At 54.0% G+C, this 24871-nt stretch overlaps 1 protein-coding gene across 1 annotated transcript; it reads right to left on the reverse strand.

Annotated features, from left to right (window-relative positions):
- Positions 1-70: 70 nt before the first annotated feature.
- Mast1 (microtubule associated serine/threonine kinase 1) lies at positions 71-23640 on the reverse strand. Its single transcript, XM_048342366.1, has 26 exons — positions 23508-23640; positions 21837-21925; positions 20655-20730; positions 18113-18191; positions 16001-16161; positions 15782-15857; positions 15288-15497; positions 14825-14926; positions 14606-14738; positions 14461-14528; positions 10574-10659; positions 10275-10483; positions 7539-7677; positions 7281-7413; positions 6976-7141; positions 6768-6869; positions 6499-6621; positions 5609-5718; positions 4882-5060; positions 4554-4801; positions 4032-4238; positions 3584-3813; positions 2989-3111; positions 2770-2906; positions 1526-1713; positions 71-1410 (listed from the first exon to the last, which is right to left on the reverse strand). Exons 1-26 carry the CDS (start codon positions 23588-23590, stop codon positions 149-151), a joined length of 4719 nt encoding a protein of 1572 aa, XP_048198323.1. The 5' UTR covers positions 23591-23640; the 3' UTR covers positions 71-148.
- Positions 23641-24871: the final 1231 nt, after the last annotated feature.

The raw sequence follows: 24871 nt of genomic DNA on the forward strand, positions 1-24871 counted from the left end.
AGTCTAGGGGGAGGGATGCGGCATGTCTCTCTTAGCCTAGGGAAAACAGATGAGTCCCCCCAAACTCACACAGCACAGACGCACTTTATTTATATGTGTACATATGTATACAGGCGGCTGTACAACACAGGACCAACGGCCTGCTCGGCTATGGGCCTGGGGATGCGGGACTTGACGCCCCTTTTTTGGTCAGGGCTGCCGGCTTCAAAGCTTCAGTAGGGCACTTGGAGGAGGTGAGCCCTACTTCAGGCTTAGTGCCTGGGACCAGGAGAGAAGTGGCTGGGGCTACGGGGCCTGTGCTACCAGGTGCATTCTTTGTTGGGGCTGGGGTAGGGCTCTGGGGATCTGGGGAGAGCTTGGGGGAAGTGGGCTTGGAACGCGGCCCGCTCAGTGTGGTCCGCTCCTCCACCACCTCCAGCACCCAGCGCTCCCGGCCTCTCGGGGCCTCGGGTGCCAGAGGCACCTGGGGTGCAGGTTCCTGTAATACCTTGGAGTTCGTGCACAGAGCCTGGGACATTTCTGCCTTGACGCCTGGCCGAGCAGGCTCGACAACGATGGGCACTGGGGGGTTGCTAGCCTCGCCCGAGCTACTGCGCCTGCCCGTCTCATGTTCCTGCACAGGGCTCAGCGCAGCCTTGGCCACCGCCCTGGCCACTCCACCTGCACCCTCCTCTGTCTGCACGCTCTGGTGTCGCGTGCAGCTGGGGTCCCGCTCCAGGGTCCGGCCCCCAGGAGTTGTCACCCGGGGTGGGGTGCAGGCGTCGGTGCCGCCGGAAGATTCCTTCTCCTTGCTGGACACTGGCAGCCTGGGAGCGCTGTCGGGCAGCAGTGGGTCCGTACCCAGGCTCAGGGGCGACTCCTGGCGACCCAGGCGGCGGACTGCGACCTGTCGGGTGGCACCTGGACCTTCGATGGGCGGCGTCTCGCCGTCGGACTCGGCAAGGCTGTGCAGCGCCAGCTCACCGTGGAAGTCCTTGCGGAAATCCGGGTGGCCCACCTCGAGGCTGTGCTTACGCAGCGCACCTTTCTTGTCAGCGCCCAGAGAGGCGCCCAGCTTCTCGGCCGACTGCACGCGCTTGAGGAGCGGCGATCGCGGGGGTTCGGCGCTCTTGGGACGCGGGCGCACGACGGGGGGCGACGAGTGGAGCTTGGCCGGGAAGCTCTGCGTGGTGTGGGAGCTGCCGACCGTGTGGCCGGGCAGCGGCGGCGGCGACGCCTGCGTGGGGGACGGCGTGTGGGCCAGCGGCGACAGTGGGATGTTGCCGGCCGACTTGCAGCGCGCCGAGCGGTACTGGCGGTGGAGCTTCGGCGACAGCCCATGCAGCGTGCTGGGCCGGATGTGGTGCGATGCCGAGGACGCTGGCGAGTTCGGGGTGCTGGAGGCCGGCGAGCTGCTCTGGGACGAGGCGCCTGCAGGCGGAGAGACGGCATGGGCAGCGCTCAGTGGGCACCGGGCGGGTCCCCCAGCCAGGCCAGGCCACCCCGCGTGCCGCCCACCCCTTCCCACCCGGGCGGCAGAGCCCACCTAGGTAGGCCGAATCCGGTGTGGAGCGGTAGCTGTGAGTGGGCGAGCGCGCCGGCAGCCCGTGGGTGGGCGAGCCTGGGAGACTGTCGCTGGACGACAGTGAGCGGTTCAGCGACGACAGCGAGCGGCTGGTGTGCAGCAGGTTCGACTGCTTCGTGATCTTCCGGAAGAGCGAGCTGCGCTTCTTGCTGGTGGGGACAAAGGCAGCGCCTCCTCTGGACCAGACTCCAGTGCTCAGGCTCCACCCACTGTGGGCGGTAACACAGCACCTGGGGCCGCCCACCACCCGTGACCACGACCCTCACCATAATCCACCATCAAAGAACTGCCCTTGGCTCAATGAGGGATCTGGCTCCTCCTTATTAAGCCACTCCCCTCACTACAACCCACCAATCAAAGAACTTCTGTTGTCTTAGTCCTGCTTGAGACCCTTTTCGTTCTGATCTTGCCAACATTTCTGACTCCTTTCTCTTTAGTCGTGCCCCTTGCTACAAATCAAAGAACTGCCCTTGGCTTAGCTCTGCTGAGCCCCCTTTCCACCTTGGCCAATTTGGTGGTTAACCTCCAATTAACCACTCAAAAAATGCCAGAAGTGGAGCTGTGTGGTTCAAGTGGTAGAGGTGACCTTGAGAGAACATTTCAAATGAGACCTGGAGGCCTTGATTTCAAACTCCAGTACTGGCACAAAATAAATAAAAGCAAAACAAAAACAATACTCATATGGCCTCACCCCTAACTACTTCATTATGAGGGGAGAAATTACAGCCATTTGTTGAATAATAACAGACATTTCAATTAAAGGAGGGGAGGAGTACCATAAGATGACACAGCTCAGTGATGTCACGTTTGTCTTAGCACTCTGATAAAATCACCTAAGAGCACTTTTATGAGAATGAACTTGTCACTAAGCCAAGCATGACTGTTTTTCAGTCTGCTCACCCTTACCCAGCATGCTTGTTCCTGTGAGAAATCTCTTAATAGGACAGGGCCATCTCCTGGACCCCTCCATTCACTTTTCTGCTCACTTATCTTTCTGTCCCTATCTGCTGCCCACCTGCCCAAGATATTCCCACACTGCTTCCTTTCCTCCCAGCTTCATTTCCTAGCTTCTCCCACTTTTCCACTACCCTTTAACTGGTTTGTCCATTTGCTTTCGATCTATCTGCCTCTCCTGTCCTCTCCCTTAGCCGTCCCTTTAGCCCCACCCACTTATCAAAGACTGGGCTGCTTATGGCCCCGCCCACCTCTCCTGGCCCTCCTTGGCTGAGGGCCGCTTGTTCCTCCGGGCCATTTTGGCCTTGTAGCTGCTGCGTCTCGCTGGACCAATGCGGATGGAGGTATTTTCAAAGGGTGTTGTGGTTACTGCCACCTTGTTGCCGCTCTGGGAAAAGAAGAGATGGACTTGGGCTGGAGGCTGCTCGGATCTCCTACCCCCACCCTGTGGTATTCTTCCCTGGACTCACCTTAAGGATCAGCTCTACGACCTCAGGGTGCACCATACCATGCACAGGCTCTCCGTTCACGTGGGTGATCAGGTCCCCAGCACACAGCCCCGCCTCTTGGGCTGGGCCCCCTTCCTCCACGTGCTGGTGATGATAGAGAACCCCAAAAGTGCATAGTTAGGGGACTGGCAATATGACATAGCTTCATGCTGGATAACCTTTTAGATGCAGTCATCTTAATAACACCTTCTGAAATTATCATTATTCTTTCCATTAAGGATGGATTTTGGTGCCAGTTCTGGGGTTTGAGGGGAAAGCCTCAGTTCGGTCCCTGAGCTTTTTTGCCCAAGGCTGCTAGCACTCTACCACTTTAGCCACAGCTCTGCTTCTGGCTTTTATCAGTGGTTAATTGGAGGTAAGAGTCTCATTGGTTTTCTTGCCAAGGCTGGCTTCGAAGCTAGATCCTCAGACCTCAACCTGCTGAGTAGTGAAGATGACAGGTGTGAGCCATTGACCACCTGGCTTCTCCCAGGTTTCTGAGTTCCAGATGTGAGCTTTTCCCATCTCCCCTCCCATTTTCCATCCTTGGACATAAATCTTGACCTTGGGTACTCACCCAAACTATGTGGTGGACACTGTAGACATCGGAGTCACCCATATAGACGCGGATGGCGCGCAGTGTGAAGCCGTACTTCTTGCCTGAGCGTTGGATGGTGATGGGAGAGCGGAGTCCACTGACAGCCGGTGAGTAGTCCCGGCTGGGTGAGGAGTCCCGTGAAGACGGGTTGGAGGAGAGGGATCGTGGGGACATGGGACTAGCTAGCGGTGAGCTTCCATGCGGATCCACTGCGGAAACAGAGCCGGGTCAGGGGTCCGGGCCACCTCGGCCCAGCTCTCCTCCTTTTATCCAAGTAACGTCCTGGCTTACTCCCGCCTCCCAGGACGCTCTCAGTGGCTCACCGTGGAGCCAATCATTGCGGACCCGGACAGTGTGACATCCCCATTGCCCGGCCCTGGCTCCAATGAGGGAGGCCCCACCCCTTGCGGGCGGGGCCCAGCATCACCTGCCGGAATCATGACGGACAAGGCTGTGGCTGAGGCCGACTTGATGACTTTGCCCCCAGTTCGGGAAGGCCGTTTCTCTACGGTGGGATCCCCAGACAACTGCTGGTGCCGCGCCCGGCGCAGAACCAGGTCGTTGGTGGCCCTGGGGCCAGATGCGTCCCCATCCTTCGAGGGTGGGCAGAGGTCGCCTGGGCGTGGATGCTCCGCTGCGGTCAAAAGCAGATGGGTTTAGGGATCAGGTCAGACCAAGGCCAGGCTGTTCCCATGCCTCTCCTAATGGACAGTGAGTTTCATCACAATGAATGTGTACTGAGTACAGACCCCGAGTTCAGGACTACATCTCTGACAGTGGCCTGGCATGCATACATAATGCTCACGATCTCAGGCTGCATCTTGTATTGATGCAGTGAGATCTTGCAGACTCACTGGATGATGCTCAATATATGTACCCGGTGTGTGTGTGTGTGTGTGTGTGTGTGTGTGTGTGTGTGTGGAGAAGGCACCAGGAGAGGGAGACTCACTGGCCTCCGCGTCCCCTGCGCCGGGGGCGCTTTCTCCTTGAGCTGTCTCTTTGGAGGTCCGGGTATCCAGCGAGCCTGGGGGATCAGAGCTAGGCCGAGGGGGCCTGCGGAGCCGGGCCTCGTCCTCGTCCTCTTGGGGGGCGCTGAAGCGGCTGGGCTCCAGCAGCGCCGAGAAACGCCGGCGAGCGCCCAGTGGAGGACTCGCCTCCCCCTCCAAGAAACTGGCCTCCGAAGCCGAGAAGCGCTTGCTGCACAGGAAGGGCAAGGTCAGAGGAGTCATCCCCCCCAAACTCTTCCCCCCCAAAAACCCAGCTCTCCCCCTGCTCACATCTCCGGGGAGCCCCCTCTCCAGGTCTTCTCACGCAGGGTCAGGCCGCCCAGGCCCTCCCGCTTGCCCGGCACCTTCTCCTCTAGGCCCTTGGCGCTTGGCTCCCTCTTGCTAACCCCGGCTGCTGCTACGGGGGTCTTGGGTTCATGCTGCGACAGCTGTTCCATGCTGCTATACACCTGCCAGGAGGGTAGGTGGTGAAAGGCTCTGTCGTTCCAGAGCCAATCAACCCTTCGGCCACTTGTACCACCTCAGCCTGGCTCCGGTGGAACGAGGGCTCCCAGGGTCGGGCCACGCCCACTTCTGGACTGGCCTTCAACGAGGTACAAATCTTCAACCCAAGTCCGCCGGCCAAACTAGGCCTGCTTCATCCTAGGCCACCTCCTCCAGTGTCGCCACGCTCCTGCTCTCTGCCTGACAGCATCTTCCCAGGCTCCCGGCCAGCTCATACCTACCATCAGCAGGGCTCTGCTCCGCCCCTCTGTCACCTTCATCCCCGTGTCCAGGCCTAGCTTCTCCCCACTGGCAGGTCTCATCTGCACAGCCATTCTGATCCCATCATATTTGGCTCAGTGCCAAAGGCCCAAGCCACGAGTCCCCAGCCTGCCCTCCTGCTCCCTCTGTAACTTCCCAATCCTGAGCCTCCTGTCCCCACAAGCCTCCAGGCCCACTTCCTCCTGCTCCACGGGCTCAGGCCCCACCCCAGCCTCACCCCACTCAGGCCCACCTTGCTGAAGCGTGGGGAGCAGGAGGAGAACTGGCGGATCTCCACAGGCTCCTCCTCCGTCGTGTCATCCTCATCGTAGGAGTTCACGTGGTGGTACCTGTCCGAGCGGGCTGGGGACAGGATGTGACCCATGACAGCTGGCCCCGGTCCATTCCATACAGCCACCTCCAACTCAAGCCAAGCAAGCCCTCAGGTCAGGCCACGCCCCTGCTTCCCTCATTAGAATTCAGGCTCCATGCCATGGGCCTGAGTGGCTGTTTTCTCAGTCTCTGCCAATCCACAGAAAGGATCCCCCCTCCCCCCAAATCCCACTTACAGCCCTTAGCAATCCTGACCCAGCTTCAGGCCAGGCAACGGTTGTGCCACAAGCCCAGGTCCACAGGTAGAATTCACCCCCCTCCAGGCCCCCAGCTTCCCCAACCCCCCCCACAAATGCTTACCTAGTTCTTAGCCTAGACCCAGTCCTATAGCAGACTGCGCCCTCCAAATGTGCCCATCCCAGACCACCCCCGTGGCCACCCCGCCCCGTGCTAGCCTTGCCCTCAAATCTGTCTTTTCATCTCCAGTCTTTTTTTTTTTCCTTCATCAGTCATGGGGCTTGAACTCTGGGCCTGGGCGCTGTCCCTGAGCTCTTCAGCTTAAGGATAGTGCTCTACCACTTGAGCCACAACACCACTTCCAGTTTTCTGGTGGTTAATTGGAAATAAGACTTTCACAAACTTTCCTGCCTGGGCTGGCTTTGAACCACAATCCTCAGATCTCAGGCTCCTGAGTAGCTAGGATGATAGGCATAAGCCACCTGCGCAGGTCTTGCCTGACAGGAGTCCCAGCCTCCCTCCCCCACCTCCCCACCCCTGCTTCCACAGGCCTGGCCCCCTGCTGTTACTCACTGTCAAAGTAGCTGGTGTCATCTTCTGATTCTAGGTGGGGAATGAACTCCGCCTTCTGCCTCAGTAGCCCTGTCCAGTCCAAGTCCCGAAAGAAACTGTGCTGTTTCACCTCAAAGGCGCCACCTGGCGGCAAGAAGGGAGTCCAGCGCAGGCGGATGGCCAGCAGCCCCAAGCCACTGTGCAAGCTGGACCTGAGGTTATGGTGGGGGTGGGGGGTGTTTGATCCTCCCAAACAGACCCTCCCCAGCACTGCAGCACCCCCGCTTTACCTGCCCCGAGCCGGACTAGAGGGTTGGTCTGCAGGAGGCTGGATATCAGGAGCTGGGCATCTGTGGGCAGGGCCTCATCTCCCTCTGGCCACAGGATGTCATCTGCCAGGTAGAGTAGAGCCAAGGGCTCCCTCCAGGGGTCGCCTGGGGCCCCCCAAGCCTGCCCATCTCTCCATGCCCACACCTGCCCACTCAATAAAGCACATACCACTGATGACTTGTCCGAAGAGCTCTTCTGGGGTGTCCCCAAAGAAGGGTACACAGCCTACTAGAAACTCGTACAGGATGATCCCCATGGCCCACCAGTCGACAGGCTTGCCGTAACCCTGGCGCAGGATGACTTCGGGTGCGATGTACTCTGGGGTCCCACAGACCTGGGGGCAGGCAGTCAGCCCACGCCTTGGCCGCAGGAGGGGCCTCGAGGGAAAGCTGTGCCACCCCCAACCAGGCCCTGGGTCCCTGAGGTCCTGCAGGGTCACCCCACCCTGGGTGACCCCCACACCCTCCACACACCTGTTTATCCAGGAACTCGCGGGCATCCTTCTCAATGTGACCTTCGTACAAGTTGGTGGTGAGACTCATGAGCCCCATCTTGGAAAGGCCAAAATCTGTGAGCTTTATGTGACCCATGGAGGTGATGAGGAGACTGTGGCCATGAAGGGGGAGAGGGGGTGATCTCAGATCCCTGGGCCTCTGGGGGTAGGGGAGAGGCAGGGAGGGAATGATGGCAAACAAAACAAAACAACAACAACAAGAAAAACCAAAGCTCACTTGTCCGGCTTGAGATCACGATGGACAATGCCGTAATTGTGCAAGTACTCAAGTGCCAACACTGTCTCTGCGAAGTACATCCGGGCCATTTCCACAGGTAGCGCCCCGATGTTCTTTAGGAGTGTGGCACAGTCACCGCCTGTGTGCCAGGGAACAGACCCAAATGGTGAGAGGAGGCACATTAGATGCAGAACTGAGCGCCAACTAGCTCGGCGGGGGGCGGGGGGGGGCGAGTGTTTTACACCGGTCAATCTAGCTACTCTGGAGGCTCTGGATGGGGCTCCGAAGCCAGCCCAAGTAGAAAAAGGCTGCAAAACTCTCCAATTAAATATCAGAAAGAAAGCTGGGTGCTGGTGGCTCAGGCCTGTCATCCCAGCTACTCAGGAGGCTGAGATCTGAGGATTGAGGTTCAAAGCCAGCTTGGGCAGGAAAGTCTGTGAGACTCTTATCTCCAATGAACCACCAGAAAACCAGAAGTGGTAGAGCATTTTTAGCTAAAGTGCTCAAGGATAGTGCCCAGGCTCAGAATTCAAGCCCCATGACTAACAAAACAATAAAGCCAGGAGTGGTGTGGTGTGGTGGGTCAAGTGGTAGAGTGCCAGCCTTGAGCAGAATAGCTAAGGGACAGCACCCAGTGCCTGGGCTCAAGCCCTGGTATTGGCAGACACACACATAAAAATCACACGATGCCTTCTTCAACTGTACTCGTTTTGCAGACACAGAAAAGAGAGGCCCAGAGAGGGGCATTCCCCTTCCCAAATCTCACTTCTGAGTCTCTGTCTCCTTGTGCATACAATGGGCTGATTGTAGAAGCAGCTGGAAAATGCCTCTAGAGATATTCTTAAAATATAAGTCAAGGGAGTTGGGGATATGGCCTAGTGGTAGAGTGCTTGCCTCGCATACATGAAACCCTGGGTTCAATTCCCCAGCACCACATATATAGAAAACGGCCAGAAGTGGTGCTGTGGCTCAAGTGGCAGAGTGCTAGCATTGAGCAAAAAGAAGCCAAGGACAGTGCTCAGGCCCTGAGTCCAAGGCCCAGGACTAGCCAAAAAAAAAAAAAAAAAAAAAAAAAAGGAAGAAACATAAGTCGAGTTTTACAAGAAATGTACTCACTACCGTATGTGTGTAATTTTAACCCCTCTGTACATCACCCTAACAATAAAATTAAATTAAAAAAATAAGTCAGTCCATACACTGGTAATATGGCCTAGTGGTAGAGTGCTTGCCTCGTATACATGAAGCCCTGTGTTTGATTTCTCAGCACCACATATATAGAAAAAGCCAGAAGTGGTGCTGTGGCTCAAGTGGTAGAGTGCTAGCCTTGAGCAAAAAGAAGCCAGGGACAGTGCTTGGGCCCCAGGACTGGCAAAAAAAAAGTCAGTCCAGGTGTTGGTGGATCACACCTGTAATCATAGCTACTCAGAGGAGGCTGAGATCTGAGGACTGAGGTTTAAAGCCAGCCACCTCAGACAGGAAAGTCCCTGAGACTCTTATAAACTACCAAAAAGCCAGATATGGAGCTGTGATTCAAGTGATAGAGTACCAGTCTTTTTTTTTTTTTTTTTTTTTTTTTTGGCCAGTCCTGGGCCTTGGACTCAGGGCCTGAGCACCATCCCTGGCTTCTCCCGGCTCAAGGCTAGCACTCTGCCACCTGAGCCACAGCGCCCCTTCTGGCCGTTTTCCATATATGTGGTGTTGGGGAATCGAACCGAGAGCTTCATGTGTAGGAGGCAAGCACTCTTGCCACTAGGCCATATTCCCAGCCCTAGAGTACCAGTCTAGAGTGGAAAAAAGCTAAACTAGTGCTCCAGGACCTGAATTCAAGCCCCAGGTCCCACAAAAATAAACAATACAATATAAATAAAACAGAAATTAATAAGGGCGAGGGGATAACTCAACTGGTTAAATAATTGTCTCGTCAGGTCACCAGCACGACAAACACAATAACAATGACCCTCACACAAGCCAGCCCATGTCCACTCTTCTTGAACCCCTGCAGTAATGAGCAGTCATTCCTGGGGGGGGAAGCGGCCCTCTGTGCTGGGCCATCCTTGTCTTCCTCTTCACCTGAGCTCACGTGGCCTCCCCCAGCCTCCTCCAACCTTCTCATATTAGCTCCTTTGCACTGGGAGCCATATTACCACCCTCATCACCACCCCTCTCCCCATTCCATCGCCTTGTCTGACCTGCCATCCTCTCACCATCTCCTCACTATGCATACTGGACAGGAGGGGTGAATGCATGGATGCCCATGTGGGAAAACACACACACAGATCACAGGTGGATGTGTGCATAGACACATAGATGAAGAATAAGTGAGAATCAGATGAATGGCTAAACTGGGGGGATGAACTGTGGATTAAGGAAAGAGCTAGATAGATGGATAGGATAGACAATAGATAGATGATAGATAGATAGATAGATAGATAATAGGTAATAGATGATAGATTAATGGATAGGTGATAGATGGATGGATGGATAGGTGATTGATTGATTGATAGATGGATGGATAGGTGATAGGTAGGCAGGTAGATAGATAGACAGATAGATGGATAGCTGGATGGATAGGTGATAGATAGATGGATAGATTGATTGATAAATGGATGGATAGGTGATAGGTAGGTAGGTAGGTAGATAGATAGACATATGTAAGTGATAGATAACTGCATGGATAGAGGGGACAAATCTTCCGACCAGTCCCCCTTCAGTCTCCGCAGCCCCCAGCAGCCACACCTTCCACATACTCCATGACCATGCAGAGGTGGCGGCGCGTCTCGAAGGAGCAGAGCATGCCCACCACGAAGGGGTTCTCGGCGAAGGTGAGGATGTCGCGCTCCACAAAGGCCTGCTGGATCTGGTTGCGCAGGATCAGGTTCTGCTTGTTGATCTTCTTCATGGCAAAGCGCTGCCGGGTGTCGCGATGCCGCACCAGGTAGACAGCGCTGCAGGGGGAGAGAGCGGGGACCGGCCGTCACCTCCAGGACACCTGGCCTCCGCTGCCCTCCCCCCGCCAGAGCCCCGGGGTGGCTCACCCGTAGGCGCCATTGCTGATGAGCTTGATGGTGTCAAAGTCGCTCTCTCCAGGGGGTTTCTTGGCTTTAGAGGTGCTGCTTCGGCCCTGTTTGGGGGGGGGGGATGGAGACCACCTCATCCTTGTCATCATGAGAATAGGACTCATTGACTCCATTTACACCAGGGGGAACTGAGGCACAGAGAGAGAGTCGGTACTTCATCGAAGTACCACAGGACACAAGAGCTGAGGCCAGGATTGGAACCCAAGACTGCCTTTGAAGACATAGTCCTTTAGGAAAGGCAGCAAAAGGTCTAAACCATCATAACATATATAAAGAGTTTCCAGAAATCAATGACCAAAGGCCTAAACTACTGAAGAGGAAAAAGCAGGCAATATGTATGAACTTGAATGAGAACTTACCAGAAACATTTTTATTTGACACAAAGGGAAATCACATCTACCTCCAAATACTAGACCATTTTATAATTAGCAGATTGGCAAAAGGCTGACAAGTCCCATAGGCACAGCTACGAAAAAGGGCATGTGTGTGTGTGTGTGTGTGTGTGTGTGTGTGTATGTGTGTGTGTGTGAGAGAGAGAGAGTGAGAGGGGGGGGGCATTGGGGCTTGAACTCAGGGCTTCAGGCTCTCACTTGGGATTTTTGCTCAATGTTGGTGGTCTACCACTTGAGCCACACCTTTGCTGCTTTATTGGTGCCTGGCTTAAAGAGACACTTTTAACCCTTGTAGGCAGGCATAGGATTTAGTCCTGTCCTGCTGGGGGTGTGGCTCAGCTATGGCTGAGCCCACTTGCTTAGTGGGCATGAAGGCCTGGGCATCCTCCCCAGCACACACACAGACACACATGCCAGACACAAATGTGCACAATTGACTAAGGAAGGCACTTCGGACTATATTAGAACAAAAAATGTGAAGCTGGGAATGTGGCTTAGTGGTAGAGTGCTTGCCTAGCATGCATGAAGCCCTGGGTTCGATTCCTCAGCACCACATAAACAGAAAAAGCTGGAAGTGATGCTGTGCCTCAAGTGGTAGAGTGCTAGCCTTGAGCAAAAGGAAGCCAGAAACAGTGCTCAGGTCCTGAACACAAGCTGTGTTCATTGTTCCAAGAAAGACTAGAAGCAACCATATATTCATGCATAGATAAAAGTCAAGTAAACACAGAAGGTCAGCATGCATAAATATTGTCACTGCTGGATGCTGATGTTCATGCCTGTAATCCCAGTTACTCAGGAGGATGAGACCTGGGGATGGAGGTTTGAAACCTGACAGGGCAGACAAAGATATCTGAGAGACTCTTATTCCCAACTAAGGCAGCAAAATGCCAGAGTGGAAACATGGCCTAAGTGCTACAGCCCCAGCTCTGGATGGAAAAACCAATTGAGAGTGCAAGGTCCTAAGTTCAAACACCAGTACACACACTCTCTCTCTCTCTCACACACACACACACACACATACACACACAGGGGCAAAATGAACTAATTATATTTGGGTCTCATAGGGCAGTTAGGGACTAAAGTCAGAATAAGAATTTTCGCTGTGTGTCATTTTGAGAAATAATTTTGGTTAGAAAGAAAGATATTTATTAGGTTGCAATTGGACAGAAGGATGAGTAAAATATGAAATTATTGAACATGCATGCACCAAACAATATATCATTAAAAATACCTGACACAGGGCTAGTGGTTTGGCTCAGTGGTATAGTGCTGCCGTAGTAGAAAGAGGCCTGATTTGATCCCCAACAGTGCATTTAAAAAAAAATAAGGAGTCAAAATTGACAGCATTACAAGGAGAAATTGCTATGAGCCAGGATTTTACGCACATCTAAGAGATCAATCAGGAAAAGAAAAGGAATAGGTAGATGGAAGGTTTGAATCACTCAACACAGAAGTTCAGTTGAATGAAGTTGCATAGAACCCTACAAATAATGAGAGATAAATACCTTTGTTTTTAGAGTATTAGAGTTTTGAGTGATGTCATTCCATTACCTATTCAAAAAATTAAACAAATTGCATGTGAAGTAAGATTCCGATTTTTAAACCTAGTAATGGGGATTGAACACAGGGCTTCATGAAGTTTGTGAGATAGGTGATCTTCCACTCAGCCACGCCCACTGCAGCCAAGCCACGCCTATGGAGTCAAACCACACCCTCTGTGCTTGGCCACGCCCTCACCACTGAAAAAAAACGATACCCCCACCACTGATAAAAACGATACCCCCGCCACTGTGCCTAACTCTACCAGTAAGCCGTACCCATTACCACTAAACCACCTGCCTGTCACTGACTCCGCCTCCAGACACTTTCTGCACTCTTTTTTTTGGGGGGGGCGGGAGGGGTATATGTATGTGTGTATGTGTGCTTGGTCATGAGGCTTGAACTCAGGGCCTGGGTGCTGTGCATGAGCTTTTTGCTCAAGGCTGTTGCTCTACCACTTGAGCTACAACTCCACTTCTGGCTTTTTGGTGGTTTGTTGGACATAAGGATCTTACAGACTTTCCTGCCCAAGCTAGCTTCACACCTTGATCCTGAGAGGTCAGCTAGGATTACAGGCATGAGCTACCAGCACCTGGTTTGCATTGGTTAGCAAGATAAGGTGTTGATTTTTGCCCAGGACTATGGTATTCCTACTTCATGCTTTGTGTTGTAGCTGAGATGCCAATAAATTCTTGGTCAAGAAGGGATTTTATGGAGCTGGGGATATGGCCTAGTGGCAAGAGAGCTTGCCTCGTATACAGGAGGCCCTGGGTTTGATTCCCCAGCACCACATATACAGAAAACGGCCAGAAGTGGCGCTGTGGCTCAAGTGGCAGAGTGCTAGCCTTGAGCAAAAAGAAGCCAGGGACAGTGCTCAGGCCCTGAATCCAAGCCCCAGGACCGGCCAAAAAAAAAAAAAGAAGGGATTTTATGTAGAGCCCAGGTAGCTCATGCCTATGATTGTAACTACATAGGAGGCTGAGATCTGACTATTGCAGTTTGAAGTCAGCCCCAGCAGTTAAGTCTGTGAGACTTTTAACCTCCAATTAACCACTAAAAAAGCTAGAAGTGGAGCTGTTGGCTCATCTGATACAGCAGCAGAAAGCAAAAGGAGCTAAAGGACAGTGCCCAGGCCCTAAGTTCTAGGACAGGGGAGAAAAAGGGAGGGAGTCTTATTAACATTTTTGTCTAGCTATCTTAAACATCAGTCCTCCTGCTCTCCACACCTGCTTAGCATGTGCAAGTCCCCAGGTTCCATCTTGAGCCTTATTTTAAAAAGAAAGGAGAGGAGCCAGGAGACAGTGGCTCATGCCCATAATCCTAGCTACTCAGGAGGCTGAGATCTGAGGATCACGGTTCAAAGCCAGCCCTCCAGAAAAGTCCCCATGAGACTCTTATCTCCAATAAGCTACTCTAAAACTCCAGGAGTTGAGCAGGAAGAGGCTCAGGGACAGCGTGTAGGCCCAGAGTTCAAGCCCCAGGACCAGCAAAAAATAAAAATAAAAATAAAAATAAAAATAATGAAAAAGAGCTCATAGATTAAAAATTATGAGTCAGTGGCTCACACCTGTAAATCCTGGCTATTCAGGAGGCTGACATCTGAGGATCAAGGTTCAGATCCAGCCCAGGCAGAAAAGTCCAAGAGATCCAAGAGACTCTTGAATGAAAAACAGTGAGACATCTTGAGGCCCAGAGTTCAAACTAGTACCAGCATGTGTGTGCACATACACACACACACACACACACACACAAAAAACACCACCAACAATACTGAAATAAAAGCAAAACAAAAAGTAACAACAAAAAAGAAAGCTACTTGCAATCTCAGTGTACAGGTGGGGAGACTGTGGCTGCAAGTATGGAACCAACAGATCCTCACTGCCTCGACTGTGGAGAACCAGGCCCTAGCCTTACCTCAGAGAGGTCGTCCTGCTCCGGGGTGTTAGAGCCCCCACTGTCTTGCTCCTCCAGGTGCATCACATCTGGGGAGAAGGTGGCTGTGAGCTGGGTGCGCCACTGCCCCTATGCACCTTCACCCCCAGGAGCCACCAGCCAGTACCTGGAAATGGGTCTCGGGTGAGGCCCAGCTGGTGGATGATGTAGCGGGGGATATCGGTCTTGACCAGGTGGCCCTCCTTGGCGTGTCCCTCAGCGGCCTCCAGAAGGTGGTAGAACTCCTCCGGGTTGAATTCCTGAGGCAGGACAGCAGTGGAATTGCCACAGGCTCTGAGGGTTCCCCTCAGATGCCCCCTCCTGTCCCCATGCCAAGCCATCTTACCAGGCACTCCAACAGCCTCGCCGGGCGGGAGATGATAATGAGTAATTTCTTCACCAGTTGTGTGACAAAGGCCACCTCCAAGCTCTCCGAGCGTTCATAAGCCTGGCATGGGAGACACAAAAGATTGGGGTTCACAGGCACTGGGGGGAGTGTGTAAAGTAGCCCTCATTCTGTTTTATAAGTTAGCAAACTGAGGCCTAACCACATAATTATAACAACGAGGGAGCTGGGTGCTGAGGGCATAGGCCTGCAGTCCCAGCCACTCAAGAGGCTGGGATCTGAGGATCACCGTGGGAAGCCAACCGGGCAGGAAAGTCCCTGAGACTCTTATCCCCAAGTAACCAGTAAAAAGTTGGAACTGAGCACGCACACACGCACACACGCACACCCCCCTGTCTCCTCCATCAGGTCTAGGGTGGGGACTGTGTCTTTCCCGAGATCTCGTGGGGTGGAGGACGCTCACATCCTGCAGCAGCTTCTCCAGGTTCTCCTGCAGCTCATAGAAGTAGACGGTGGTGATGAGGCCGTCGCGGGACTTGGTCAGGCAATCCCGGGCCAGCTCGATGATCTGGTGGTGGATGAAGCTGAGCACACCGTCGGCCAGCGGCAGCACGCTGTCGGGTTCATAGGCACGGGCGAAGTCCCGCAGCTTCTCCTCCATCTGTGCAGTGGCCTGGTGGAGGGTGAGGAGAGGCGGGGCTGGGGGGCCAGCGTGGGGCTGCACCCTGAGGCTGCCGAACATGGGGGTGGGGGGGCACGGGGGTCCCAACCGGCCGCCAGGTGGGCAGGGGGTCCTGCCTGTCCACCCTGGGGTGCTCCGGGTCCAGTTTGACCACCAGGGGGCGCGCGGGGGCTGGCCTATCCACCCGAGGGCGTGCCGGTCCCATCTGTCCACCAGGGGGCTCTACAGGTCCAGTCTGACCACCGGGGGCCGCACGGGGTCCCCGCGAGTCTCACCTTGGGGAAGCGCTCTTTGTACACATGGTTCATCATCACGATCTCGTTGTCATAGGAGGATGGGGAGCGGCCGGGGCTGCAGCGAGAGAGGCCCATCCTGTCTCCAGCCGGCCCTCCCCGCCTGTCAGCCCACACCCCACCATCTTTAGGTTCTGGGGACAGGGGCTTCTCCATGCACGATCGCCCAGCTCGCAGGAGGGGCGCCAGGAGCCTGCCTACCTGAGGCTCCGGGATCTGGGCCGCACAGCCGGGGAGCGACGGCCACCATCCTCGTCGGTGATGCTCTCTGTGCTGCCGAAGTGTTTGGACAGGAAGTGCAGCTCGTCCACCGTGGGCTGGTAAGGGAGCTGGTGCAGGCGCTCCTGGGAGGAGCAGGAGGACTGGGGGTGGAGGGATCCGAGTCAGAGCCATTGGGGAGCATCCCCCTATCTCCAGGCTGGGACAATCCGGGAGGATGAGCACTAGGCAAACCTAGGGTGGATCTGGAACCTTTTTCATTTTCCTAGATTCTGACTCTGGCCCTGTGGCTTAGGTCACAAATTTGGGGTTGGGTGGGGACAAACAGAAAATGACAGGCAGAAAGGGACCGGCATGGATGGGACAGTGACAAAGCCTGATATGGCTTGAGTGAGCATGATAAAACTTGATTCAAGTCCAGGCACTGGTGGCTCATGACTGCTATCCTAGCGACTCAGGAGGCTGAGATCTGAGAGTCGTGATTCAAACCCAGCAAGGGCAGGAAAGTCCATGAGACTTTTCTCCAATGAACCACCACAAAACCAGAAGTGGAGCTGTAGCTTATTGTGGTACAGCACCAGCCTTGAGCACAGAGATTTCAGGCACAGTGCCCAGGCCCTGAGTACAAGCCCCATAACGGACCAAAAAAAAAAAAAAATTGAGTCAAACTGGGTACTGGTGGCTCAGGCCTATAATCAGCTACTCAGGAGGCTGAGATATGAGGACTGTGATTTCCTGCCAATCTGGGCAGGAAAATCTGTGAAAGTCTTATCTCCAATGAATCAGCAAGTGGAACTGTGACTGTAGTGGTAGAACACTAGCCTTGAGTGAAAAAACTCAAGGACAGTGCCCAGGCCCTGAGTTCAAGCCCCAAAATGGTGCACATGCACACACAAGTGTGCACACACACTCTCTCACACACACACAATAATAATAATCTTGAATCATGTCCTTCCTCTGACCAGAACTCAGACTCCTCCAAGATGACTGGGGTGTGACACAGAGGTAAATCATGTGTGAGATGCTAAAAGCCACTTTCCTCTCTCTATTTATTTCTTCCCTTCTAATCCAAAGCCATCAACACACAAAGCTCACTACACAGCTCAAGGTGACCTTGAATTCAAGCTCTTCAGCCTCTCAAATGCTGGGATTATGGGCCTGTGTCACTGCACTCAGTCTCACAAGAGGCTCTGCACATACTGTCCTCTTCTACCTGACAAACTTATGCTGCCTCTGTGTGTGGCTTCAATGCCACCTCCTCCAGGAAGCCCCCATGGAGGCCGGCTCACTCACATGCCCTTTCACCAGAATCTGTATCTACTGACCACCATGCAGTGAACACATGTGTGAACCAGAGGCAGGGATAGAGAATGGAGAAGGAGAAGAAGGTTTTCCTTTTCTTTTATCCAGTACTAGGGTTGGAACTTGAGGCCTCACACACACTAGGCAAGCACTCCATCACTTGAGCCATACCCTAGTTCTTTTTGCTTTTGTTACCTCTCCAATAAGATCTTCCTGTACAAGCTTACCTGCACCTAGATCTTTCTCCCCACCCCTCCACCTCCTGAGTAGCTGGGATTACAGGTGTGAGCTACCACACCTGATGTGAGAGACAAGTTTTTAGTGGCTCAAGGGGTCAGAATCGTTTCTAGGTAAAGCCTATGAGTGACCTGAACAGCCTAATATTCTGTTTAAGAGATCAAGATTTAAAGCCAGCCTGGGCAGGAAAGTCCTTGAGGCGTTTTAACACCAATGAACCACCAGAAAGCCAAAAGTGGTGCTGTGGCTCAAAGTGGTAGAGTGAGCAAAAGAGCTTGGGGACAATGCCCAGGCCCTGAGTTCAAGTCCCACAAACGATGGGGAGAAAAAAAAAGCTTGAAATAAGTAGAACTTCTAAGGTGTGTTGGGGCAGAAATTGGGGCTTGGGGGAGGAGGGAATCCTAGGACTCTGACAGAGAGTCGACACTGATGAAAGACAAATGCCCCTGTCAGGAAGTCTACCCTGAGTAGCCTGGATGTGGGCCTTCAGGCTGCAGACCGGAGAGCCCCCAGCCACCCCACTGCCCCCTGACCACCACCCACCACCACACTCACCGACACAGTGGAGCTGGGTGTGTTGGTGCCATAGCCGGAGGAGGGGAGGGAGGCCAGTGACCAGCGGCGTCCGTCTGCCCTGGAAGCCAACCACGGTGCTGAGGCTGCCAGGCCCTGCTGATACCACCCCCCTTGTATTGCTCAGGGGGGTGAGAGGCACCACTAGCCACAGCCAGGGCAGGCAGGGGGTGATGGCAATATGTCTGCACTCAGAGAGCACTCAGAGAGCCCTAAAGGTCCTCCAAGTTGAGCAGGCACAGAGGGAATTTTCTAGCTAGTTTGCAGAGATTTTGCTGGAACTTTGGGCTCCTCTGCCCACATCCCACAGTCCTCCTCTTGTCCGCTATCATTGCCATGCCAGTCTCCAGAATAAAAACAAGTAGGACTGTAAAAGCCCACCCAAGGGGAGGAAGGTGTGGCTTGGGGGGGGTACAGTGTTTCCTTTGATGTGTCAGGTCCTATACCCCACGCAAACATCCATCCAAAGCTGGGCATCAGTGCTCACGCCTGTAATCCTAGCTTCGCAGCAGGCTGAGATCTAAGGATCAGCATTTGAAGCCAGCCAAGTCAGGAAAGTCTGTGAGATTCTTTTTTTTTTTTTAATTTTTTTTTCAGTCATTGGGCTTGAACTTTGGGCCTGGAACTGTCTCTGAGCTCTTCAGCTCAAGGCTATCACTCTACTTCAGCACCACTTCTGGTTTTCTGGTGGTTTGTTGGATATAAGTCTCAGACTTTCCTGCTCAGGCTGGCTTTAATCTCGATCCTCAGATCTCAGCCTCCTGAGTAGCTAGGATTATGGGTGTGAAACATCAGTGCCCAGCAACCCTTCCCTCTTATACACAGACATTGTCCTACTACCCACTATGTGCACTGTCATCACTGCCAATCATAGCTATACACATTAGTGTTAGTGTGACCAGTGTGGTCAAGTTCACACACATACACACCATACCCTCACTGGCTCCTCAACACAGACAGACAGACAGATAGACAGACACACACATACACACACACTAGCCTATCACACTCCCCTGCAGTAATAAACAATCAATCATAGATGCAAAAGGAAATACACAGTTTCGTATAGTCACACACGCTTGAAGAGACCCGGGACTCACTCACACCGACGCACACACATACCGTCCCGTACTTCACTACATTCATAGCAATCCACACCCCAACAGTTCTCTCTGTAACTGTCACACAAGACTCCCACACAGCCTCACACTCACCCACATCCACACACAGACGGGCTCCCAGGGAGGCCACGGCACATGATCACACACATTCACACCCATTGGGCACACACCGATAACATGCTATAGACACATTTGTAGGCACACAGCCATCACAGTCACAGTTTCAGACACATCCACATGGGCACACAAATGACCCACATAGACATAACCACCCCCCCACTTTCCTTCCTTCCTTCCTTCTTTGCTTGCTTTGGTGTTGGTCCTGGTCCTATGACAGTTTGCGTGCCGTCCCTGAGCTCTTTTGCTTAAAGCTGGCACTCTATTACTTGAGCCACAGCTTCATTTCTGGCTTTTTGGTAGTTCACTGGAGATCAGAGTCTCACGGACTTTCCTGCCCAGGCTAGCTTCAAATCATAATCCTCAGATCTCAGCATTCCTGAGTTTCTAGGATGACAGGTGTGAACCACAGCTGTGGTCTCACAATCCCTTATTTGTCCACCTCTCCATCTTTACCCAGGTGAGCATGTCAAGTCAAATCCAGAGCCAGTCCTAGCTTTGAGTCCCCCTCAGGTAACTGCCACAAATGAAGGGGGCTTCCCTCCCCCCTCTGCCCTGTCCCCACTGTCTTCACAGGCTTCCGCAGTCTCTACAATGATCCCCATCTCTGTCCTTCCTGCTCCCACTCCAAGGCTGAGGACAGGGACCCAGTGTCATTCACCTCACACATCTAGCTCCCAGCAGGCGCTTAGATGCCAGTTTTAGAATGAAAAGAGTGTTTTCAAAAATGACATCTACTCCAAACCCAGTAATTTCCTGAAAGGTTCTCCAAAAACCATCAGAGAACTTCTTCCCCCAATTTCACTTAAGGACCTCCCGGCCCCCTGAAAATTCAATTAAAGACACTTAAGAAAACACTGGAGGCAAACCTGACATTCCTCGTTTAGAAACCTTGAGAAATAGCCCCAACCACCCTCCTCCTCTTCTGCGTGCGCACCTCATCCCACCCTGTTGCTATAGAAACGCATGGCCAGCCCCACTCCCGCCCCGCCCCCCTTCCAGGCGCTGTGCAGTGGGAGACCCTGGACTCAAAGCGCAAGCGCTTTCCCTGGGCTGCATGGAAGGTCCCGCCCCCTCTCCATTCTCGGCCAGTGATTGGCTCCACCTTTTTATAGTCCCCGCCCACGAATCTGGACAGTCCTTCCCCTTGGGGTCTCTGGGCACTCCACGAGTCCCAGCAGGGGCCAGCTCCTGTGCAATTAAGAAGTAGACAGATGGAGGCCCAGTGTGTGTGTGTGTGTGGGGGGTTCAGACAGGGTTCTGGGGTCCTCTGGGGAGGGACTCACCTTCGGGATGAAGCAAATGAAAAGTGGGCGGGGGTATTTGGGGAGAAGTTTCTGGGACTGTCCAGGGGACTGCTACCTGTAGTAGAAAGAGGGAGGGGCTGCTTTAGGCCTGTGTTGGGGGTCTTCAAACTGAGCTGAAGTCTAGTTCAATCCCTAAAAACAAACAACAAAAACGAACAAACAAGAAAGCCTCGGGGGGGGGGGGGCTGGGAATGTGGCCTGGTGGTAAAGTGCTCGACTCATATACATGAAGCCCTGGGTTTGATTCCTCAGCACCACATATACAGAAAATGGCCAGAAGTGGGGCTGTGGCTCAAGTGGTAGAGTGCTAGCCTTGAGCAAAAAGAAGCCAGGGACAGTGCTCAGGCCCTGAGTTCAAGCCCCAGGACCAGGAAAAACAAACCCCAAAAACCAGGGCTGGGAATATGGCCCAGTGGTAGAGTGCTCGCCTCGTATGCAGCCCTGGGTTCGATTCCTCAGCACCATATATATAGAAAAAGCCAGAAGTGGCGCTGTGGCTCAAGTGGCAGAGTGCTAGCCTTGAGCAAAAAGAGGCTCAGGGTCAGTGCCCAGGCCCTGAGTTCAAGCCCCAGGACGGGCGAAAAACAAAACCAAAAACCAATCCTTGTATCAGGGCCATGCCTGCTGGCTGTCCCCCCGCAAAAAAAATAATTTTGCTCTAGATAATTAGCCAAGCTCCGCGCCTCCTTCTGTGGTGGGCCCTTCAACCATGCTCTTCTTTTTTTTTTTTTTTTGGCCAGTCCTAGGCCGTGAACTCAGGGCCTGAGCACTGTCCCTGGCTTCTTTTTTGCTCAAGGCTAGCACTCTGCCACTTGAGCCACAGCGCCACTTCTGGCCATTTTCTGTATATGTGGTGCTGAGGAATCGAACCCAGGGCCTCATGTATACGAGGCAAGCACTCTTGCCACTAGGCCATATTCCCAGCGCCCCCCTCGTGCTCTTCCTTACTGCACTCTCCGCTACCCATTCCGGCTTCTCCTAATCGCTGTCCATCAATGAGGAATGACCACACAGATGGCCCGCCCTCTCGTGTGTCATGCTCCAATCAGAGTCCGCCCCCAAGCACCGCCCCCTCCCCGCAGGAGAGCCACGCCTCCTTGACTGTGGCCCCGCCTCCTATCTTCTGGTCCCTACCCACCGCTACTGCGCGACCCATCTCACCTAAGTGGCCAGGCAGCGGGGAGTGGGGTCTCGGCAGCGTGGGCGAAGTGCTGGTCAGGATGAGGCTTTTCCGGTTACTGGTGCGGCAGCTGCAGGGAAAGTGAAGCCGGGGACCAGGACAGGCCACACAGCCAGGTGAGTTCCCGAGTCTACCCATCCCCCCTCCCATCACAGGTCCTCACTCATCTGTCATCTGTCCTCTACAGGTCGCTTGCAGGTACCCTAGGAAGACTGCCTGGGGGAGGCAGCAGCAGAGCAGATACATGTGTAATGGGTGTGTGACACGGTCACTGGTGGGAGAGTGACGCCATCAGCGATCTTCCGTGTGTGTTCTGACATCCACTGTGTGTCCCCGGGCATGTCATCAATCGTACAAATTCAATACTGTGACGTCATTTGGTACACTTGTGGGTCTGTGTGACAAAGGGTGGGGACTCGTTTGCCCACGACTGTGTGTGATGTAACACTTGTCTACAGGTATCTGTTTTTTGTTTTGTTTTGTTTTTGTTTTTGTTGCCAGTCCTGGGGCTTGGACTCGGCCTGAGCACTGTCCCTGGCTTCTTTTTGCTCAAGGCTAGCACTCTACCACTTGAGCCACAGCGCCACTTCTGGCCTTTTCTATATATGTGGTGCTGATGAATTGAACCCAGGGCTTCATGTATATGAGGCAGGCACTCTGGCCACTAGGCTATATTCCCAGCCCTACAGGTATCTGTTACGTGGCCTCAGGTGTGGCAGTCCTGGGTGGCCACGGGTGGCCACAAGGATCTGTGAGCTTCACATCCTGTGACACCTGACATGTCTGAGCGTGTGACCACGGATGACATTCCTGGGATCCTAGGGTGCGATCTGGCATGTTCCTCTGGCTTTGAGAGATTCCCAGTCCTGCCTTATTCGGGGGTCGGCGTGACACAGAAAATGACACACTGGGCATAACATCTTGCGTGGAGACATTGGTAGGACCTTCGGGGACTGTGTGTCCCCGTGAATGGCTTTAACCTGTGGCCCTGGCTGGACTGGCTGCGTGGTTGGGTCCATGTGGCACCTTGCAGTGTATCTGGGCCACTAGGGCTGCTGCTGTGTGTGTGTGTGTGTGCATGCGCGTGTGTGTGAGTGACATCATGTCCTGTGGGTTGCTGTGTGTCACTATTTTCCGTGTGTGACCGTGTCCTTGGGGAGGGGGGATCTGGACTGCGATTTTAAAAGCCCCCTTGGCTTCTGTATCCCCCAATCTCCGGCTCCGGGAGAGGGAGCCCCCCGCCCCCCCCCCGCGTGCAGACCGGGCCTCAGCCGCAGTGTCCGAGAGCACGCGGCATGGGGGTGGGGGGCGCCTGGCTGCGGCCATTGTTCCGAGGTGCCAAGCCCCCCACCCTCCCCTCCTGCCCCGTCCCCAGCGGGGCCGCAGACAAAGACACCGCATCCCCACCCCCAGCGCGACGCCCTCGCTCCCGCGCCCGTCCTCTCCAGCCCCGACCCCCTCAGCCTCGCCCCGCCATCGCCCCCATTCATCCCCCGCCAGGCTGCGCAGCGCGGACACCGCGGGCGGCGCGGCTGGACCGGGAGCATCCTCGGGGCCCCGCCCTGCGGCAGCCGCGGGACCGGGGCTGGGGGTGGGGAGGATGCCCGCATCGCGTCCCGGGCATCCGAGGTGGGGGGCGAGGGGCGGGCTACCTCTTGGTGCGGCGGAACATACTGCCGCCGGGGAAGGAGGGCATCGAGAAATTGGAAAGCGCGGTCCAGAGAGAGTCAGACATGACCCGGCGGCGGCGACATGGTGGCAGGTGCTGCGGCGGCGGCGGCGGCGCGGGGAGTGAGCGCGGGGCGGAGGCTGGAGCCGCAGCGGCCGGGGAAGGGGAGGGCGGGAGGGGAGGGGAGCGGCGGCCCTGCGGCGGCCGCGGGTGCAGTAACCGCAGCCGGCCGGAAGGGGGCGCTGCTGGGCGTCGTCGCGCCAGGCCCCTCCCACTCCACCCCCAGCGCTGGAGAAGGGCCCAAAAGCCCCTGGCATCTGTTTCCCAGACTCACCTGCTGCTTTTCCGGGGCAGGGGTAAATCCTTCTGGAAAGGAAAGGGGCAACACACACGGACACACAGAAAAAGAAACCTTGAGGTCAGTGTGCATCTGTAGTCACTGTCCACAAGGCCACATAGAGGAGCAGAAGCAACCAAGGACTGTCATCATCATCACCTTCACGCCTGTCCAAGCACTGAGTGCTGAGGCTCCTGGGGGGAGAATGTGTTCCTCTCCTGATCCCCAGTGACCAGGTACACAGATGCCTCCATTAAGGGCTGTTCTGTTGGCATCTCAAGGCCCATTGATGTAAAAGAAATGAAACATTTTTTGAAGTATATTTTCTTGAACAACGATTGAATGCCAGATCCTAAAGCAACTGTGATTTGGGGGCTAGCATTGAGAGGGACAAGCAGAGGTGACCAGCAGAGGGACAAGCATAGTGACATACACCAGTAATACCAGCCACTAAGGAGGCTGAAACAGGAGGATGTTGAGTTTGAGACAGGGCAACACAGCCAGAACCCTATCTCAAAACTAAAAAGACAGCCAGGCACCATCAGCTCATACTTGTAATCCTAGCTACTCAGAAGTCTGAAGTCTGAAAATCCAGGTTCAAAGCCAGCTCAAGGAGACAAATCTGAGAGACTGTTAGCTCCAGTCATCAGCAAAAATGCTGGATGTGTGGTTCAAGTGGTAGAACACTAGCTTCAAGAGACAAAGCATTTAATTAATAAAAAAAAGAGAGAGGGGAGGGGGGAGGGGGGAATGAGGGACGAGGTAACAAACAGTACAAGAAATGTATCCAATGCCTAATGTATGAAACTGTAACCTCTCTGTAATTCAATTTGATAATAAAAATATATATAATTTAAAAATATATAAAAAAAAGAGAGAGAGACAAAGCAAAGGGTGAGCACAAGGCCCCAGTGCTGGTGTGTGTGCTCATACACACACACACACACACACACACACACACGAGTCAAAACAAACAAAACTTAAAACAGCCAAAACTAAGGGGCAAGAAG

The sequence above is a fragment of the Perognathus longimembris genome, chromosome 3, assembly GCF_023159225.1.
Source record: "Perognathus longimembris pacificus isolate PPM17 chromosome 3, ASM2315922v1, whole genome shotgun sequence".
Lineage (NCBI taxonomy): Eukaryota > Metazoa > Chordata > Mammalia > Rodentia > Heteromyidae > Perognathus > Perognathus longimembris.

Coding starts and splice junctions, on each gene's coding strand:
- Mast1 (XM_048342366.1), bottom strand. CDS start 23,590: ATGTCTGACTCTCTCTGGACCGCGCTTTCCAATTTCTCGATGCCCTCC. Junction 6,870..6,975: donor CTTCGGACAAGTCATCAGTG/GTATGTGCTTTA, acceptor TCTACCTGGCAG/ATGACATCCTGTGGCCAGAG. Junction 4,802..4,881: donor AGAGGGGGCTCCCCGGAGAT/GTGAGCAGGGGG, acceptor CTTCCTGTGCAG/CAAGCGCTTCTCGGCTTCGG.